This window comes from Sturnira hondurensis, unplaced genomic scaffold (assembly GCF_014824575.4).
Source record: "Sturnira hondurensis isolate 20B ecotype Veracruz unplaced genomic scaffold, ASM1482457v3 Scaffold0015509, whole genome shotgun sequence".
Taxonomy (NCBI): Eukaryota; Metazoa; Chordata; class Mammalia; order Chiroptera; family Phyllostomidae; genus Sturnira; species Sturnira hondurensis.
Window position 1 is genome coordinate 12,086,549 of NW_028088140.1, and position 20,675 is coordinate 12,107,223.

Genomic DNA, 20,675 nt, shown 5'->3' on the forward strand with positions numbered 1-20,675 from the left:
TCTGGTCCATCAGAGTCTCTGCCCCATAATAATGTTTATCTGCGTTTGTGTCCCAAATCTGAATCTAAACCAAAACCCCCAGGAAGCCACTACACATAAAAATATTCTTAATCTCTGGCCAACGGTAGGAACAATGCCTACTCCCAGGGTTGAGGTGGCACGACAGACAGCAGGACTGACTCAGAGGAAACTGAGACCCAGAAAAACAGAGTCATTTCCTCCATAAAGGTCTCCAGACAGCTTAGGGCTCATTTGATGCCATACTTCTTCCCCCCAACCCCACTAATGTTTGTTTTCTTAGATGCTTCTTGACATTTATTTTCCTACTTATTGAATGTGAAAATAATCATACTGCTGCAAATCCTTATTTGTTTGAATGCTTTAAACGGCTCTGTATTAATACAATTCTAGAACTCAAGTCAAGAAAAAGTTTTGCTAGATTAGGACTACAGGGCCAACTTCTTTCTAGAGAAAGTACTTCCAGGCATATCTAAATGACCCTTTAGACTTGAGAACAGAAGCCTGTCTAGAGGTGGAAAGACCTCCAAACTCCTTTTTCAGTCAGGCCCGTGTCTACACATTCCCTCTTCCTCCCTACCATAACCCTGGTGTGATAGAGCACTTCGTTTTGTGTTCAGTAGGATTAAAGTGTTTTGGATTAAGACCTTGACACAAACACAAAGACATCTACATCCACACAACAACAACAAAGTGACTTTCACGTGGAGTTCAAGGTAAAATTTTAAGCACAAGTGATTGAGACAACAATAAGCTTAGATACACTCTAGGAAAAGAGTATTAGCCCAGGTTTGCCCCAGAATTGTGAAACAATGCCACAGCACATCTGGAATTATCTGTATGACTAATAGTACAGTCTGTTACTGCAGAAAGGTTATAAAAATCTATGGGCCTCACACCATGTGTAATGTGGGCAATATAGCAAACTTGTAAGAATGTTTGCTTCTGCATTTCCTGGTTTAGGAAGAGAGGTAGGAGGGGTCTAAAATGTCTTATGCCTGTTAGTGATTCTCTGTGTACTTGGTCTAGTACTGGTTTCTTACGCAAAAGAGAAGTGGTCAAAAGTTAACAATCTCATAGGCTGAATATGGAACCCATTCAAAATCTTGTTCAGATCCTCAGCGAATCAATAAAACCATCTTCATTTTTTATAATTAAGTCAGGTAGTCTTATATCTTGTAGTGAGGACCCATAAATTCATAAAAAATATGGAGGGTCATTTTCTCTGATTCAAAAATTCTTGTTTTGGAAGCAGTTAACATGAATCTCTGAAATCCTACCCTCTGCATGGGCATTTAAGACCGGGGAGCCACACTTAGCCCAGAGCATTGCCCTGGTTCCATAAAACAGTTTCTACACCAATAGACATTTGCTGGAGCACCTTACCCAAGTCCAACAGTCGTTCTAGTTTATAAAGAAGTAAGTCTGTGTTAGCACACACAAATATATTGGCTATCAGCAAAATTGGCCCGCACAGTTTATGTATAGTTTAAGAGGCTGATGAGAAAGAAAAGATCATAAAACAAGGCTGCTGCCTTAGAAATACAAAGCAGGCTGAGTAGGTACCAGGGCATCGGTAGCACCCCGACAATTCAGCAGCAAGTGCAGCCAAGTGGAGGGAAGTTTGGATGTATAAAGTACTGAGGGAGACACACACGGGTGTCTGGAAATATCCAAAACATGCTAGAAGGTAGCAGTAATGGCTAAATCTAGAACGGGGACTAGAGAGGATCAGTGTTAAGCTAAAGTTTGAATAAATACATCTGAATTTCTCCCTACTTTAGGGCAAACACTGGGGGAGAAAGGAATCGTAAATAACGATTATTAAATAATCGTAAATAAGCTGATCGTAGATCAGCTCCCTGCGGGCTCTCAACCTCAACCTTCACACTCTCAATTGGGAAGAACTGAAGTGTGATAACAGAGACTTGTTAAGGGTCATTAGTGACAGTAAAAACAGAAGAGAAAGAGAGAGAGAAAGTCGGGGTGATGATTATTGAGAACTACAGCTGGGAGGAGGGTCTTGCAGGGATAATAAAGGGAGAGGGTGTGAAGTAAGGGTCAGAATTGTTGGGGTCAACTATGGGAAAAGACTGCAGACATCAACAGCAAAGAAAAGGAGACAGCACAGGGTTAGGGCGTGGCCCAGAAAAGGAATGGCTCAATTAGCGGGCGGTGGGGTGAAAAGAAGGGTGGAATGAGCTTTGCTGACAGCAGCTCTCAGATGGTGTCTACAGGGTTAAAACTCAGGGGCGGCGCGGAGGCAGAGCTCGGTTTCCGTGGTAACGGCTCCGACAGTTCCGGCAGCGCGGTCTGTACCACTGTGCAACGCGCGAGGGGGGGGAGCGCGAAGGGAGGAGGGCCTAGCGAAGGAGCCTCCGAGCCGAGGGTACGTCCTGGACGCTACCAATCGCGCAGCCCGCCTGCTCGCCCTGGGGTCTACTCCGAGCAGCTCTCAGGCCTCCTGGCTGATGTGTCCTCCTCCGGGCTGGCAGGTCTCAACGGCCCGCGGACGGCGGGGGGTTAGAAACTTGCGCCCGGTGGCCCGAAGTGGACTCCTGGTCCCCCCGCCTGGGCGGCGGAGTGCGGGCGGCCCGGGCTGGGAGGTTTGAAAAGCGGGCGAGAGACAAAGGCAGCAGGAAGCCTCTACGGCACCCGGAGCCGGTGCGTACAGCCCCCAGGGTCCTGCGCGGCCCGCTGGCCTGGAGCGGCTGTGGCGGTGGCAGTGGCAGTGGCAGTGGCATGAGGCGGAGGATGCTGCAGGGGGCGTGGGAGCGGCGGCGGCGCGGGCGGAGCGGCGCGGCCCGAGTACGGCGTGGTTAGACCCCAGGCGGCGGCGTCCCGGCCGGCTCGGGAGTGAGTGAGGGGCACCTACCCCGCCCGGGATGTGAGAACCGAGCGGAGCCCGGGGCGGGGGGGAGGGAAGGGAAGGGAGGCGAAGCCGGCAGGAAGGAAGGAAGGACGGACGGACCAGGAGGAGGAGCGGCGGCGGAGGCCGGAGCCGGAAGGCGGGGAGGGGCCGTCTGTTGGGCCCCAGGCGGCGGCCAGGGCCAACTGCTCTCGTCGCCTCCTCCCCCCGGCTCCGCGGAGGGGGGAGGAGGAAGATGGAGACCCACATCTCATGCTTGTTCCCTGAGCTACTGGCTATGATCTTCGGCTACCTGGACGTCCGGGACAAGGGGCGCGCGGCGCAGGTGTGCACGGCCTGGCGGGACGCCGCCTACCACAAATCGGTGTGGCGGGGGGTGGAGGCCAAGCTGCACCTGCGCCGGGCCAACCCGTCGCTGTTCCCCAGCCTGCAGGCCCGGGGCATCCGCCGGGTGCAGATCCTGAGCCTCCGCCGCAGCCTCAGCTACGTGATCCAGGGCATGGCCAACATCGAGAGCCTCAACCTGAGCGGCTGCTACAACCTCACTGACAACGGACTGGGCCACGCGTTTGTGCAGGAGATCAGCTCCCTGCGGGCTCTCAACCTCAGCCTCTGCAAACAGATCACCGACAGCAGCCTGGGCCGCATAGCCCAGTACCTCAAGGGCCTGGAGGTGCTGGAGCTGGGGGGCTGCAGCAACATCACCAACACCGGCCTCCTGCTCATCGCCTGGGGCCTGCAGCGCCTCAAGAGCCTTAATCTTCGCAGTTGCCGCCACCTCTCCGATGTGGGCATAGGGCACCTGGCCGGCATGACGCGCAGCGCTGCAGAGGGCTGCCTGGGCCTGGAGCAGCTCACGTTGCAGGACTGCCAGAAGCTCACCGATCTTTCTCTAAAGCACATCTCTCGGGGGCTGACGGGCCTGAGGCTCCTCAACCTCAGCTTCTGCGGAGGCATCTCCGACGCTGGCCTCTTGCACCTGTCGCACATGGGCAGCCTCCGCAGCCTTAACCTGCGTTCCTGCGATAACATTAGTGACACGGGCATCATGCATCTGGCTATGGGCAGCCTGCGCCTCTCAGGGCTGGATGTGTCGTTCTGTGACAAGGTAGGGGACCAGAGTCTGGCTTACATAGCGCAGGGGCTGGACGGTCTCAAGTCTCTCTCCCTCTGCTCCTGCCACATCAGCGATGATGGCATCAACCGCATGGTGCGGCAAATGCATGGGTTGCGCACGCTCAACATTGGGCAGTGTGTGCGCATCACCGACAAGGGCCTGGAGCTGATTGCTGAACACCTGAGCCAGCTCACTGGCATAGACCTGTATGGCTGTACCCGAATCACTAAGCGCGGCCTGGAGCGCATCACCCAGCTGCCCTGCCTCAAGGTACTCAATCTGGGACTCTGGCAGATGACGGACAGTGAGAAGGTCAGGTGAGGGAGGCAGCACCAACTCCCCTTGCCTTGCCCTGCCCATCCTCCTGTCACCACCATCCTCCCTCCCTTCTCACTCTACATGCACACCTATTGGTAGATCATTGCAGTGAATGAGATGGGACAGTGATATGGAGCCTCAGGCTCATTTTCTCCTCCCTCCTCCAGCACCCCTGCCCACTAAATGTCCATGCATTGATTGCTTCTGGGGTTCCTCTGCTACCCCTGACATACTCCCATCTTTTTTCCCTGAGGATGGGGAGAGGGACTCTGCTACTTACTCATACACTTCTCTCCATTTGGGAATGGAGGGCCGATTGAGCTACTGTATCCCCACTGCATTGCATTTGAAAATGGGGGTGGGGGTGGGGAATAACTAGTCCTTTCAGCCCTAGGGAGTTGAGGAAAATGTCTGCCTTCACTTAAGCTTTCATTTTAATACTGTGATCTGGTTTTTATTTTGAAATGTATGAAAGCAAACCCAACTACAACGGCCTTTTCACCCTTCTTCCACTTTGTAACTAATCCCAGTTTCTTCTCATCACTTCTCTTTTTACAGTACTGTTACTCATGCTCATTTCATTTTTATCGTTTTTCTTTCTTTTGAAGAAATTTGAAGCATGGTCTTTTTTTTCTGCTGAATATATTCTATATATTATATATATATATAAATCTTATGTTTATATATATATATGTATAATATATATGTCTGGCTACCTCGTTTTAGTTTACTTTTTTCTCTGAAGCCCTGAAATTCTACAAGAGAGCTATTTTGAGACTGAAACATTTTTGTGCCTAGACTGGAAAGATGACCATTGGGTTTGTACATCTTTTTTATTTTGGCTTCTTCCCCAACCCCGTCCATGGAGTATGTCCCGTGTCCACATTTTGGCTGTAGTTATTTTTCTCCTTGTCCATTGAGATTTAAGGGCCCAACCATGTTCCTAAATCTTGACTTAATTTATAGCACAAATGTGTGTGGGAGAAGTGAGAGTTTAAGCGTTTTGCTTGTTTGAGATGCAGATTGTCTTGAAAATTATTATTATATATGCAAATCTGCCCTACCCACACCCTCTTCCAACTTTCCCCACCAAAAAAGGTCCCACAGTGAGGCTTCCTGTTGGTAGGAGAGGAGCAGAGTTGGCCTCCAGAGCCCTTGGGGCTGTGATGTGAAGGGGAGGAGACAGAAATTCATGTCTTATCTCTGTTCTGTTAATAAAGTGGGAATTTGTGGGTTTTAAAAAATTGTTTATAAATGGAGGAGTAGATGACTTTATTTTGGTGGGGGATGGGACTTGTGTCTTTAAAAAAATCACTTTTCAGTGGGATGTATATTTTTGTTGGATTTTTTGTTTATTTTATTTTTTTTAGAATCCTCCACAGCAACATTCGAGACCATGGAGTTAAAGAAACCCAGACACCTTTATCAATTAATTGTACTGTTTGTGAATTTGTATAAATAATAACAAATCCTCTTAAAACGTTTATATTCTTACAGTAAAAGGTTAAACTGATATTTATATAATAAAAGAGGAAATATGAAGTATGTTTTTGAAAAAAAACAAACAAACCAAACCTTGTTTCCTGTGAATTATTTTGAAGGCAGAATGTGTTTGGGTGCATGCCCAAGTCGGAGGTGCTGCCTGTGCCCTGCATGCTGTGCCTACGCTCACAGTTAAAGATTCTTGCTTTACATTCGTGCGAGCTTACTACCAAATGTTTTGTTGCTAGAAATGTGGTTAGATAGATTTCTATAATTTTCGGTTTTCAACTATCAAAAGGAAATTTAAAGGAATTGAACAAAGTGAAGCTTTTTTAAAAACCAGATTTATAAAAGTCACAATTTCCCCGGGGTAGCCAATTTTTCTTTGGGTGGAAATGACATCTAGGGGTAATGTTCAAAAAACAAGTCATGAGATGTGGAAGCTGGGGAGAAAGATGCTGTTTCTTTACACTCTGATTGGGTGTGGGGAGGATGTGAAACGGTGAAGGCTGGAGGCAACTGAAGCCATTGTTCAGAAAAGTTGAAAGAGGGCTGTCCTTGCTCCAGGCGGCTAGCTCAGTCATGCATACTGGATCTCCCTGTGAGGGAGGGTCCTAGGGGGGAGGAGGAGGGCAGTCCAACCCCTCTTTTTAACATTCTCCTCCAGGCCTGGCGGTATTTGAGAACTTTCTGGGGGATGGGGAGGTTAGCCAGGAGTTCTTGCACATTTGCATTTTAAGCACTTCCAAACGCTGAGGGTGATGGTTCTTAGCCTGAATTTCAGGGCAGATAAATGAATACCAACGATTCTAGCAAAGCATTCCCTTTGATAGACAATAACTAAAAAATCTGGCACACTGTGGTTAGGCTTTGGAAGGAAAAGTAAAACTGTTCAAACAGTGAAGTAATGCATATTCCTGGGTTCACACAGGTCTTTCATAGTTGCTTCTGAGATTTTTCTTTTTTTAAATGAAAAATAACGATCCCATCAACAGGTGATAAAGAGTACTATAATACTTTACTGGATTGGCACCTCTTTCCAGGAAGAGAGCTAGAACCCAGGTTTCTCTGGGGATAAGATTTTTCTGTACAATATCCCAAGCTTTCTGCTTGAGCATATACAAAAGCTGCATTGTTCCTTTTTGGAGAGCTATCATAATTGGGTCTAATTGAGCCTGACACTAGATCCATCTTCCTTTTCTTTAGGGAAGGTGTGGATCTCTTTCTTCCCTCTTAGGTTACAGTACTTATTGCCTAGGGGAAAATGTGTGAACCCCACGCAGAAGCAGGGACTTTGAGTTAGGGTCAGCTTTCCAATTCAGCATTTGACACTACTGTGCACGAAGGTTACACAAACTGAACGTTCTTAGACTGTTTCTTCGTCCAGGGACTGCCTGGCTGTTGAGATTCGGTCGATAAAAATTTGAGTACCTTTTAAGTCCTAGGCTCTGCAGTCAGTCTTCATTTTAATACCCAAAATAATCCAACTGTAACTGGAAGGCTATTATGCCTCTCTGTTTGGTTTTTACTTTAAAGTGAAATACAACCTTAATTAAAGGCTGGTAAATTAGTGTTTTGAAAGTTAAAGATCGTGGGCCTAGTGTCTTCATCCTGAACTGGGCATACTTAATAAATATATCTGGAGCATCTCTGGAAAAGGCGAATAAACCACTTACTTTCATCCCTTATGGTTATCTTCTTGTCTCAATGTTTTTGCATAGAAGGAAAGGAATATGTGCTGAGAACCTATGGTGTGCTTTGCATGGTACTTATAAATGTTACCTTTAGTCCTCAAAGCAACCTGCTGAAATAGGTCCCTTGTTTTCCAGATAAAGCATATTGCTCCTCTTAAGTTGCCCCCACCACTAGCTGAGGGGAGTCAGAACTCAAACCAGGTCTATTTTTGAAATTCAGCTCCCTTTTGCTCTGTGAGGTTATGTTACTTATACCTTGGCTTCCAGGGAGGACAACCTCCCAGGAGTAGAAGCTGTTTTAAACTGTGGACAAGGTTATGCTGAAGGGGGCTCTACTTTAAAGGGCACAGGGGCGGGTTCACTCTCCACCATACCTACAAAAGTGGAATTCTTTAAAAGCATTTCCTTGTACTTCTTTAGAAGTACTAAAGAGAATGGGTAGATACATAGTTTGTGGGTGGTACGAAAGTTTAAAGTCACTTAAGAGCAACTTTTAGGATGCCAAAAAAATCTAGTTCAGGTATTTGCTGACACTTCAGAACTGAAAAACCAAAATAGGAAGTCTATAAACTGTATCATCTAAAAGTAATAAACCTCAAGAGAAATTCTTTGGGTAGGAGTTAAAGACAGGGCTTCACATGCCTTTCTTTCCTCATTGGCAGTAGCCCCGTAAGGTCTGTACTGAAAAGATTGGGGGGTTCAGATAGTTTCTCAGCCCCTGAGGACCAGGGTCAGCCTCTGTCTAAGAGAGCTGGACATCGCTGCATAATTCTCCCCGCTATGGACTCCTTCCTGCTGAATTCCTCAGCCCTAAGGAGGGGGGGTCCCACTTGATTGATTCCACATTTGGCAACAGCGACAAGGATGCTTGTCTAATGTACATCCTTAAATAGTTAAGGAAACTCATGCTGATCCTATTCTTGGTTTAAATCAAACAAGGGTCTGAAAAAACAAATGTTTTTTTTTTAATGGAGTTTCTAAAAGTAAGAACTTTCTTTATTAAGGACATATGATATGTAAATTGAAGCCTGGCCTTTCCCCAAACACTGCTGCTTCCTGCAGTGGTTACTAGATAGATGCTGGTCTTGGGAGAGAAGTAAAAACCCTTTGACTTCGGGCTTAGAGAATTTGAATTCATGTTTTCAAAGGGATAATGGTAGTGGCCTCCAGGGGCCACTGTGTCTCCAAAGTATAAGAGTGTTTTGAGTGTTTCAAAGATCAGATCTGTGAAACAAAACCGGGACCTCATGTAGCTTCTGACAACCAGCCCTTCCCAGACCCTGAAGGGAGCCCCTGGCCTCTGTTCTCAGCTGCTCTGCTGTGGAAGGGGCTGCTTTGAGTCCTCCAGCAGCAGACCTTTGTGGTCTTGCTCTTCCCTGCTTGAAACATTTTACAAAGTTAATTCCACCCCTTTAGCAGAGGGCAAGACCTACATTTTGTGCCACTGTGAACCCGCAGCTTTTTTATTAAATAATGTATGTCATGGGTAAAGCACAGGATTTGAAATTGAAAAGCTACATTCAAACCTAAGCTGATGTTTAGGCCACACATTTATCTCATTTTTGTCAATGGACTTGTTCAAAGATTAGGCAGCAGATGAAACTTTTTGAAAAAGTGAATGTTAAACAGATGAGACATTCACACTTGGGTCAGTGCCAACTATTAATAATTTGGACCTTATCAAAGGTAAGTACACAGCAGGGCAAAGGCCAGATACTTTCAGGTCTTGGTTAGGAAAGGGATATTTCTAGGCAATTGATAGACTTAAATGTCGACAGATGGTCAGTTTCCGTCTTTTGCAGGGACTGCTCTGATTCTGCCTGGTGGGGTTGCCTGCACCAACCCATGCATTGGCACTATGTAAAGCCAGGTCTTCCAGTTAGGGTGCCTAAGAAAGAAAGCTGCACTAGAGTGGTGTATGTTTAGCATCCTCCCCAAATAAAGACAAGTTTTTATTATCTCATTACTCTTCCACTTTGAAAAACAAATGCCACATATTCTTGAACATTTATTTGTGACAGTAGAAACTAGTCTCGATTACAAAGGAGAAGAATGAGGTCCCCAGCAGCAAAGAAACCCAGGTGAGACAGCATCAGGATTTGAATGTGGACTCCTAGAAGAATTTAGTCCTACACAGTGGTCAGTTTCCCTTCTCAAAATTTTTGTTTTCCAAAAGCTGGCAGATACTGTACATGTACTTTCATAAATGAGGAAAGAAGCTTGACAAGGGCGAAAAGACCCTGCCTAGGTGCCATGATGAGTCAACCTCAAAACCAGGGCTGCTCCAGGCTTTAATGACCACATCAAAGAGTGACCAACGTGCAGGTAGCTCTTTGATCTTCCCTTGAGACATTGCAAAGGACTGCCCTGATCCCTCAATTCAGAGAAGTGGTTAATCAGAGCATACTTTCTTTGGGAGCGAAAAAAAGCAAACAAACCTCCAAACGGTGAAGGTTATTACTATTTCTTTTTTTCTATTAAATGATTTTATTTTTAGAGGGAGGGTAAAGGAGAGAGAGACAGAAACACCAATGTGTGGTTACCTCTTGCACACCCCCAACTGGGGACCTGGCCTGAAGTCCAGGCGTGTGCCCTGACTGGGAATCAAACCAGCAACCTTTCAGTTCACAGGCCTGTGCTCAGTCCACTGAGACATACCAGCCAGGGCACTATTTAATAAGCATTAAGTTATGCAAACTCAAGATATATTTTGCAAGCATTATATACTGGGTTATACAACAAGCAAAAAAACCCAGTAAGTTGGTAAATGGGCTATAAGGTCCCCAAGTAGCCAGTAGTGTCCAATCTTATCTGTTAATGTCCAGAGTACAGGAGCCAGTTTCCAAAACACTTGCTTTGTCACAAATAGTAATATGAAATACAAACACTGGAAGTCTGTGCTTGTAATAGCCTTGAACCTAAGAACTTACATATGCTTAACACGTTTACAAATGTCTGTCACACAATCCTTTAATAAAGTAGAATCAGGTTGTGGGAACACTAGCTATTTTCATGCAAGGATAAAAAGGCTAGACTTCACAGATCCCACTTGTCTAGAAGAGTAAAAGGGTCTAATTTGTTAATATCAGGCAGCTTCTTACGTTTATTACTCCTCAATTTATGTAATCCACACACCAGAAGGGCCAGGCCCAGCATACAGCTGTCTGTCAAAAATTACACTCATATCATGGATCCAAGTTCATGGAATCAGAGTGTGGGAAAATAGATCTTTGAGGCCAGATTAATTTTTTAAATAAATAGTGTGGAATTACTTAATATGGCTTGGAAATCATTGTTTTCTTCATCTACAAAGAATATGAATGTTTACTGCAAGCATCCATAATATTCATCCTTAGGAAATCTTTATCTCAAACTGACATTTGTGGAAGAATAGCCACCTGCTTCCAGTCTGCTTTTTTGAGACGCGGTCTCTGAATAGGGAGAAACCAAAAAGGAAAAGTCCTGTCATTCCTATAGAATCTTTAGTAAAAAATAACTAAAGCTAAAATTGGATAGATGAGTAAAATAATGGAGAAATTACAACATTCAAGCCTCTCAAATTTTTAATGTTCTTAGATGCCTTCCATTTTTACTTCAGTGTGTTAAACCTTAGCTTCATAGTTCAAATGCCCACTGCTGTGAACTCCCCCTGCAAAAGAACCAGGAGGTGCGACTTAAGCAAAAAACATCACAATGATGAAGTTAAAATGACAATTTCCCAGTTCTAGTTCACTTCAAAGGCACAGACTTAGACTGTTTGAGGAAAAACTGTACGGCCAAGTTCTGTGCTCTCCCAAGCTTCATCAAGCTTGCAACTTGTTGTTGAAGAAAGAAAAGAGGGCCTTCAAATTTTCTGAGCCTGCGATGGAGATGACTGGCTCTCCCAGCCCTAGCTGATGTCTGTGCACTTGAGCCAGATGCCCTGCCACTGTGTGCAGAGTCAAATGGCAACGATCAGAACAGCAGGACCCAGAGGAAGATAGCTGGCCTACCCTTTTCCCACACATGCGGGCCTCGTTTTCAGCAGAGTCACAAGAGGAACTGCAGAAACCCGCTAAGATGTGGGGAAGCGCAGCAGGATCTCAGCATACAACTCACTGCTCGCTTTAGAAACAAAAACGTGTACATGCAAGTTAGGACCCAGTGGTTGGGCACTGTATTGAGAGGCAAGGGTGGAATGTCAGTTTAGTCTCCTGGGTTGTTCCTTAACCTCCCCATTCCCCCTGAAAACAAACAAAAGACCCTTTCCGACCCACTCATACACAATTGTATCAGTATGGATCAGTATCAGGGAGCTGGAAGTCCCACCTGGTGTTTTTCTTTACCTCAAGGTTATTAAAAGATGATTTTAGGATCCACTATAAGGAAGAAAATATACAGTTAATGCAAAACTCTAGATATTTGTTTCCCAATGCGGAAGATGGAAAGTGAAAAAAAATGAAAATTTATTTATTCACAAAGTTTGCAAACCCTATGTTTTGTCAGCAGGTGGCAGTATTGTCTGTGAGTTGGCTATTTCCACTGGGGAAAGAACCTCACCTTCCTCCCCTGCCACAAATGACCTCTGATCACCTCCCATCCCTCTCCCCAGCACCCTCCCCCCCCCCACACACACCCAGAAATAATTTTTCCAGGGTGTAAGAGTTGACAAAAGAGGAATTTCATGTCTCCAAAGAGATGAACCAGAATAGTAAAATATCAGTTAAACTACTCAAAGGAACCTAGGTGCTGAGCACTTTGTTTTTGGAGCAAGTTAACAGATACAACCTCCTCACTGTGTCCAGGTTTAGCCAGCAGTTCTGCTTTTGGTGGCGGTGGGAATGAAACACCAGCTTCTCTTTTAAAGACTGTCCCATACAAATCCTGTTAGATTGCCATGTTTGGGAAATAGGAGAGGACAAATGGGGGAAAATTTTACAATCCTACCTGAAGATAGAAATTTTAACAGCAAGAACAAAAGTACTAGTTCATACAAAAAATAGAAAGTATTGTCTATGGTGAAAAATTCTACAGATCTTCTGAGAAAAAACAAGGAAAGGTCCAGGGGCTCTTGCCCTCTGCAGCTCAACAGCCTGTCCTGGGGAATCAAAGCATGAATCTGAAGGGCAGTTGGTACTCATGTGGAATAAAAATGGGAAGGTAAAAGCTGGGAATCCCCTGTGGCTGCTCCTAACAAGCTGTATCAGCAGGATGAGGCATAGCTCATTAGCTGGGTGACACAAAGGTCATTTTTGGTTAGAGGACGAGAGAAATGAAAGGAAAAGCTGAAACTCAGGGCCCAGACAAGAAGCAGATTACCATTGCTGGCACCACTTATGAAGGTCTTATCAAAGCAGACAATCTCCCAGGGTTCTTTATGGACACCCTTACTGAATTATGCCATTGTTAGTGACCATACCGAATAAGTACAGACTCGGGGAACACAACCCAAATAAAGAAAAGAGGAGGCAGGGGAGAGAAGGAGACCATGCATCTATCACTCCACACAAAGCTGAGGAGGAAAAAGTACCGGGCAGGCTGAGGAGCCAGAATGACAAAGACACGGGGCCTGAAATTAAATTAAGTGAGGGGAAGTAGGAACCATTACCGACCAGTAGTTCCTAAAAGTGGTCCGCAGAGTGAACCAGAAGGGTTACCCTTTGATTTGCTCTAAGAACAGCTTTCCTGGGCTAGCACATGCCTTTAAGAAAACGGGCTCTCTTTCTCTGTTGTTTGAATCTGACCTGAGACAAAAATTTCAACCAGACCACCAGGCTGGCTTGTGGTGAACCAGTGACTGAGGGCTTGGATGGTTGGTGATAGCCCCACAGTCCGAACATCCTGCTCAGGTAGGTGAGCTGCACTGCTCTGCCCTGCCCTCAGCCACTGGGTGCCCAGTGCACTCCTGGTGTCCCAGCAAATGCTGTTTTTGATCCATTACTCATTTTCACAGGGAACAGGCACGGACGACATGTCTACAGGGAGGAACAGAAAGCAAGTGTTTCCAGGGTAGGCTGCTGGGTGACATCCCTCACACAGGCTCTCTGGGCAGCAGTGGGTTCCTGCAGCCTCAGTACTGCCCACCAGCCCCACACCAGTCCTGGCTGTGAAGACACAACTGACAGCTCTGGTCCTTGCAAGAACACAGAGATTCTGTTTTAGGTGACGCTCCCCAGAGCCTGACCCTGGTGCACAGTCGCAAGTCCACATGGCTAGAATGCTCCTTTGCACACTCAACAGCCACTGCTGCTGCTTTCCTGACCTTCCTCTGTCCCCTTAGTCCCACCCAGCAAAAAATAAAGGTATCCACAGGGGCATCCATTTGCTCTGACAGTAACGGGCATGGCCACTTCCCGGGTTCTTGATTTTCTATTGTCCCGTGTGTGGAGACAGCGGAGGGGCATGGAGAGGGTTGCGGTGGGGGGATTCCAGGTGATAATGGATGCACATGATCCACAATGAAGCAAGTCTTAGGCCTCTTGCACATCACCAAGCAGGTACCATGCGTTACCTTGCTTGTAAGGTAACTCCCTGATTTGGGTTGCCTTCCACTCGATGGCCCCGAGTTGAAGCCCTGTGTGCCATTCTCAAACCTGTTCATTCCCACTTCCTGTGTCCACTCACACTTCTGCACCTGCCAATAACTTGCGGGGAAACTGAGGCACTTGGGTGCAAGTGGCTGCAAACACCTTCCCACCCTCCCACTAGTGCCTAAAACAAGCCTGCTAATGCTAACCTACCCCTTCACTTGCAGCTCAACGGCTTTTCTCCTTTAAGCCCCTGATAATGGTTTTACTAAAATCCCTTTTTGATGGAAAAAAATCCCAGCTGGACATTTAAGGCCTCTGTACAATGTACAAGTCTGCAGGTCCTTCCCCTACCTCACAAAGGCCTCTAATCAAGTGGAAAATGTGCAGGAGGCCAGAGGTTTGGGTCTGCAATTACTTTTTAAGGGATTACTAGTGAAGAACAGGGGGCAGTGAGGGCCTCCCTCCTGCTCTGTTTTCCATTTGGTCCTGCTTTTAGACATAGTGAGCCAGTGGTAGCCATCTAGATCTGCGACACAGAAGCCTCGCCTCCCCCCCTTCTCTGATGGAAGGATGTCACCTTTGAACATCATAGCTTCAGAAGGGTTTAGAGAGTTTGGGAGCAATGCACAGGTTCCATTCTGACCCCACTTAAGCCCCTATTTGGAAAACCACTATGGAAGAGGATCTGTGTGTGGGGAGAGCACCCATTCATTAACCTCTCACCCCATCATACACAGAGAGGGGAGTTCACACTGCGTCCCATACACTGCTAAGATTGAGAGCCTTCCTTTGAGCTTCCTCGCCTGGGGAGGGCAAAAGGTTATGTTCCCAATCTTGTCAGATATTCTTTGCCTTATTTGTAACATTGACCCTTCCCCTCAAAACTGAGCAAATACCCACAAAACCCCTAATGCAAAACACATATAAAAATGGTTAATATTTTATATTAACCATTTTTATTACCCTATTTGGAATCTTTATTTTAAAATGTACACTACAGGAGGGAGTCTGTCTTCCCCATCTACCTTGAAGGACCTTCTCTGATGTCATTTATACACAAATGTTCATGAATTTCAGGTTGGCCCTATGCAAACACCCAGTAAAAAGGAAATGATCACAAATTCCTAAACTCATTCTGGGATGACCAGGGATTAGGCAGATTAGCTCTGAAAGTTAAAAGTCAGCATATACCTCAAAATAAATACCAGGCTGAATGATCATTTTCAGGTCCTTTCTATAAAGTCCCTAAAATACCTTTGGCCAAAAACAAACAAAAACCTGACCAAACCCCCCAAAGCCAACCGAAGTCTGCTTTCATGAGTACAATTACCTTATTGACACATTTGCCTTAATTTTTCAGTTCTCCCTCAGAAGAACCCTAAGAAATTGGGAACTATATGGAGAGAAGCACAATTATTACATTTACTATATTGCATTTAATACTTAGTGCAGACATCATGCTAATATTTTACTATGCTGACCTTCATACTCCTTTCTGTGTGTTTTTGGAGGGGATCATCTCCTTTCCCCAAAGAAAGCATGGGAGGCTGGAGCCCTCAGAGTCCTCCTCCAGAATGATGGCAGTCAGGTTGCTGACCGACTTCTGCTGGTCGTCAAGGTGCTGTGACAGCTTTCTCCGGAGTGAGTAATCTCCCTACCCTAGGTGAAGGTGAACTTCTTTAAAGAGGTGAAGTGAAAGTTCAAGAGCATCAAAGTAGACGGTAGCCTATCTCTAAAGCAGAGCCTCAGGGGCCTGGCTTGAGATAAGTCTGCCTGATGGGGAGAGTTGTTGGTTCTGAGCTTCCCCCCCGGACAGGCATTCCTGAACTGCTGCTCAGAATGCCTATCCACGTCTGTGTGTGGCTGATCCCCATTATTTTGGTGTTCGCTGATATTCTTATACTTCTCCACTCTTTTAATAAACTACATTGAACAAAATACAAGTTTTATTTTTTTAATTAATTATTTATTTATTTTAGAGAGATGAGGAAGGGAGGAAGAAAGAGAGGGAGTGAAACATCAATATGTGGTTGCCTCTAGCACATCCCATACTGGGATATGGCCAGCAACCCAGGCATGTGCCCTGACTGGGAATCAAACTGGCAATGCTTTGGTTTGCAGGCCTGCGCTTAATCCACCAAGCTACATCAGCCAGGGCAATACCAGCTGTTTTAGAAGTTGCTCTTCCTACCAACAATAATTTGGGGAAGAGTAAAATAGCAACTTGGAAATAATCATTTAATAAAATAGTAATAAAGATACATCTCAGATTTTTCAGAGCAATGGAAAAATTTTTAGAACTTTGGAATGTAAACAAACATCTTGTGAACTCATTCGATCATACAGGCATCTAAAAACCAGCTTAAGACCAACTTCCTTAATTTTCTATTCAAAAAACAAGATGAACATATTTAGAATTAAGTACTAAGTATGGGCTTTAAAATTAAGAAAGTTTTGTTCAAGGTCTAAAGCAAAAAAGAAATTATATCTTGAGGTTGAAATGTTATCAGTCCAAAGTTCCCTGTGTCCAACTGGCATGCCTGAGATAGCTGGGAAATGTCCTTGAGTCCAACTAAGAGCACCTGCAGTATTGTCTCCAGACTGCACCAGTGGGGTCACGTACAGGAAGAAAGGGAGCCTTACTTCTCAGTGGTATTTTTCTAGCTTCTTCTCTCAGGCTCTTGGTAACCAGAGGCTACACGTAACTCCTCAAATTGTCTCTGCTGCATTGCTTTGTATTTCCAAAATTCTCCCTGTTCACTCATCGTGTACATGCTCATCATCTGGGTCACCGAACTCTCTAAATCACCTTTCCCATGCCTAACAGTCTCCCATCAGCACCCGCAGGCTCCGTGGGAACGGCTGCACTGCTGACTCTGGCTCTCTGCTTCCCAGCTCTGCCCTCCAATCCATCCCCAATCTTCCACATGTGTGGAGGCCAGGTGAGAGAGAATCATTACTGTATTTGGTTGGCTGCCTCTACACTACAATTTTAAAATGTAATTTTTACTAAGATGTGCCTGCCTATATAAGACCATCCTTAAAAGTGATACAGAAATCCTTATTTTTTTCAAATCCTTATTAAAAACAATTGTCCAGAATAGAAAAATTTGGATGACAAGGCAAAACTGACCATCAATCCTCATGTAATACCACTTCCCTCCCCTAGGATGACCCAGGTGACGAGGTGGGCTAGATCCATTTGGGTCCCACTCCAGCTTTCAGAGTGGCCAACAGTGGTGACAAAAGCTTCAAATTTGGGTCTAATAGAGAATCATCTTATTAATTTATATGAGACCTTGAAATTAAGCACTTGTCAGCACAGATTAAGCCCCCAAAGGACCTCTGGTAATCAGAGAACATTAAAAATCTCTCTTCCCAGGTCTTCTGCATAAGAATCCCTTCAAGTTCTTCCTAGGAACCAATTATGAGTTTATCTGCATGGTGCTGATGGCCAAGGGACAGGGCTGATAAAGCTTGTGCCTGGCTGTATAAATCATGGCTCTAAAACTCCTTTAAGAGCCTATAAAGAACTGCCGGCCAAGATGGAGGTGTAGGTAGACACACTCTGTGTCTCCTCACACAACCAAAATAAGGACAACAAAAATATAGAAACAAAAAAACATCCAGAACTGACAGAAAATTGAACTGTATGGAAGTCCAATGACAATCAAGGAGTTAAAATAGACACATTCATCCAGACCCGTTGGAGGGGTGGAGTCGGGCAGCCGGGCAGAGAGGGGTCGCAGCAAAAAAAAAAAAAAAGAAGAAAAGCGGTGGCTGGCAGATCCCAGGTGGGCAAGACAGCAGTGGGTGGACCCTGGGTGGCAGGGGGCAGACTCAGCGAGGCGCTCAAGACGGCTGGCGGACCTGGCAGTCCCACATTCACGCACAGATAAACCAGGTGAAACTGGGAGCCAGGCAGACTGCACAACCCAGGGCCCCAGTGCGGGGAATAAGCCTCAGGACACTGATTGAAAACACCTATTGGGGTTGAGGTGCAGGAAGAGACTCCTAGCCTCACTGGAGAGAACCACAGGGTCCTAGAATGTACACAGCCCCACCCACCCAGGAACCAGCACCAGAAGGGCCCAGTTTGCTTGGGGGAAGTGGCGGAAGGGACTTAAATCCAACAGAGAGAGGAGCAAGTGCCATTGTTCCTTTTCTGACCCCCACCCCACAAACAGCATCATGACCCAGAGACTGGGTTGCCCCACCCTGGTGAATACCTAAGGCTCCATCCCTCACTATGTAACAGGTGCATCAAGACAAAAAAAAAAAATGGCCCAAACGGAACAACAGATCAGAGCTCCAAAATAAATACAACTAAGTGACAAAAAGAGAGCCAACCTATCAGATGCACAGTTCAAAGCACCAGTGATAAGGATGCTCACAGAATTGGTTGAATTCGGTCACAAATTAGATGAACAAATGGAGGCTACACTAAGTGAAATAAAAATATACAGGGAACCAATAGTGGTGGGAAGAAAACTGGGATTCAAATCAATGAAGTGGACCAGAAAGAAGAAAGAAACAACCACATAGAAAAGAACGAAGAAACAAGAATTCAAAAATGAGGAGAGGCTTAGGAACTTCCAGGATATCTTTTAACGTTCCAACATCCGAATTATAGGGTTACCAGAAGGGGAAGAGGCACAGCAACAAGTGGAAAACTTATTTGAACAAATAATAAAGGAGAACTTCCCCACTCTGGCAAAGGAAATAGTTTCCAGGAAATCCAGGAAGCTCAGAGAGTGCCAAAGAAGTTGGACCCAAGAAGGAACACACCAAGGTACATCATAATTACATTAGCCAAGATGAAAATGAAGGAGAGAATTCTAGAAGCAGCAAGAGAAAAGGGGACAGTCACCTACAAAGGAGTACCCATCAGACTGTCAGCTGATTTCTCAAAAGAGACCTTACAGGCAAGGAGGGGCTGGAAAGAAGTATTCCCAGTCATGAAAGGCAAGGACCTACACCCAAGATTGCTTTATCCAGCAAAGCTTTCATTTAGAATGGAAGGACAGATAAAGTGCTTCCCAGATAAGGTCAAGTTAAAGGAGTTTATCATCACCAAGCCCTTATTATATGAAATGTTCAAGGGACTTACCTAAGAAAAAGAAGACAAAAACATATATAGTAAAATGACAGCAAACTCACAATTATTAACAACCACACCTAAAGCAAAAACAAAAACAAACTAAGCAAACAACTAGAACAGGAACAGAACCACAGAAATGGAGATCACATGGAGGGTTATCAACACGGGAGTGGGAGGAGGAGAGAGAGGGAAAAGGTACAGAGAATAAGTAGCATAGATGGTAGGCAGAAAATAGACAAGGGGGAGGGCAAGAACAGTATGGGAAATGTAGAAGCTGAAGAATTTATGACACATGGACATGAACTAAAGGGGGGGAATGTGGGTGGGAGAGGGTGTGCAGGGTGGAGGGGAGTGAAGGGGGAAATGGGACAACTGTAATAGCATAATCAATTAAATATATTTTTAAAAAGAGCCTATAAAAATGTGAACAAATATTCCTTTTGACCAACCCATACAACCCTCATTCACAATCACAAAATCCTGCTGGTTTATTGAGATTAACAGCTAACTGACAGTTACAATGCTAAAGTTTATGAATGACTTTTTAAAAGCACAGATTAGTGTCGACTCAAGGCTCTCTTTCACTCAGTAGATATTTATTTGGCATCTATTATAGGTTGCAGTTCTGTGCGCAGGGCTGGGGACACAGAATAACGCCTCACACTACTTGTGGAGGGTGGCTTCCCGAGTGCGACAGAAGGCAGTGGGACTTCCCAGGACATGCCCCCAGCCACAGCCTGACGTGTCCCTGCTGCAGCCTGTGGCCCACGGGTGTGCGTCCACGTGTGTCCATCGGGAGGAAAATAAAAGACAAGTTGGGGTCGCTGTCTCACAGAGCAATCTGTGAGGGGCGGGGGCGGGGGGGGGGCGGACAGCCAGTGGTGGATAAGGAGGCAAAACCAAGGTCTGTATAAACACAGTACTACCTCCCTCACTTCCCTGGAGGGTGACAGCCGCTCCCACTCCAGGCCTGAACTGCTGGCCTCTGGGTCTCTCCCCGAGGGACCTGCTCTTGATGTCAGTTTCAAGCAGATTTCAGTGGAACAAAAATATTGAGTGAGGGGCCAAACAAGCACCCAACAGCTTGCACTGTCCCCACCCCACCCCAATCCCTGGGACTGTCACCTGCCTTTAGCGAATCAGCTTAACCTGCCTGGACTTTATCAGCATAGCACAGACTGGAAAGTTTCCAAGGAGGGTCAAGCCAAAGCAGATCCTTGACCTAAATGATTATGGGGGTGGGCAAAAGTAGCTTTATGTCGTGAGTATGCCCATTTATTCTTACATTATAATTGACTAGTTATTGTGTTATTCATCTGTATTAAAATTGTAAACCTACTTTTGCCCTCCCCTGCATTTGAATTATTTTCTGCTTCATCTCCAGGAATTGTTTAATTAGAGAAAGGGTTTGTGAGAATAAAAGGAAATATTCAAGGTTTCCTCCTCCTGTTCGAAGCCAGTTCAATATGGACAGAAAGAAACCCGCTGGGCTGTGTCAAGGCACTGCATATAATTTGCCACGAGCCTCTCAGTGCAGGCACAGATGCTCGTGCTGGCGGCCCTCACA

General features: G+C 45.6%; 2 protein-coding genes across 2 annotated transcripts in view; one reads left to right on the forward strand and one right to left on the reverse strand.

The window, feature by feature from the left end:
- WNT5B (Wnt family member 5B) overlaps positions 1-20,675 on the reverse strand; it is a 148,393-nt gene that overhangs the window by 66,810 nt on the left and 60,908 nt on the right. The window lies entirely within an intron of this gene.
- FBXL14 (F-box and leucine rich repeat protein 14) lies at positions 2,354-6,096 on the forward strand. Its single transcript, XM_037064793.1, is given in 3 exon segments — positions 2,354-4,321; positions 5,693-5,724; positions 5,727-6,096. Coding segments are annotated over 3 exon segments (1,260 nt in total). The 5' UTR covers positions 2,354-3,122; the 3' UTR covers positions 5,756-6,096.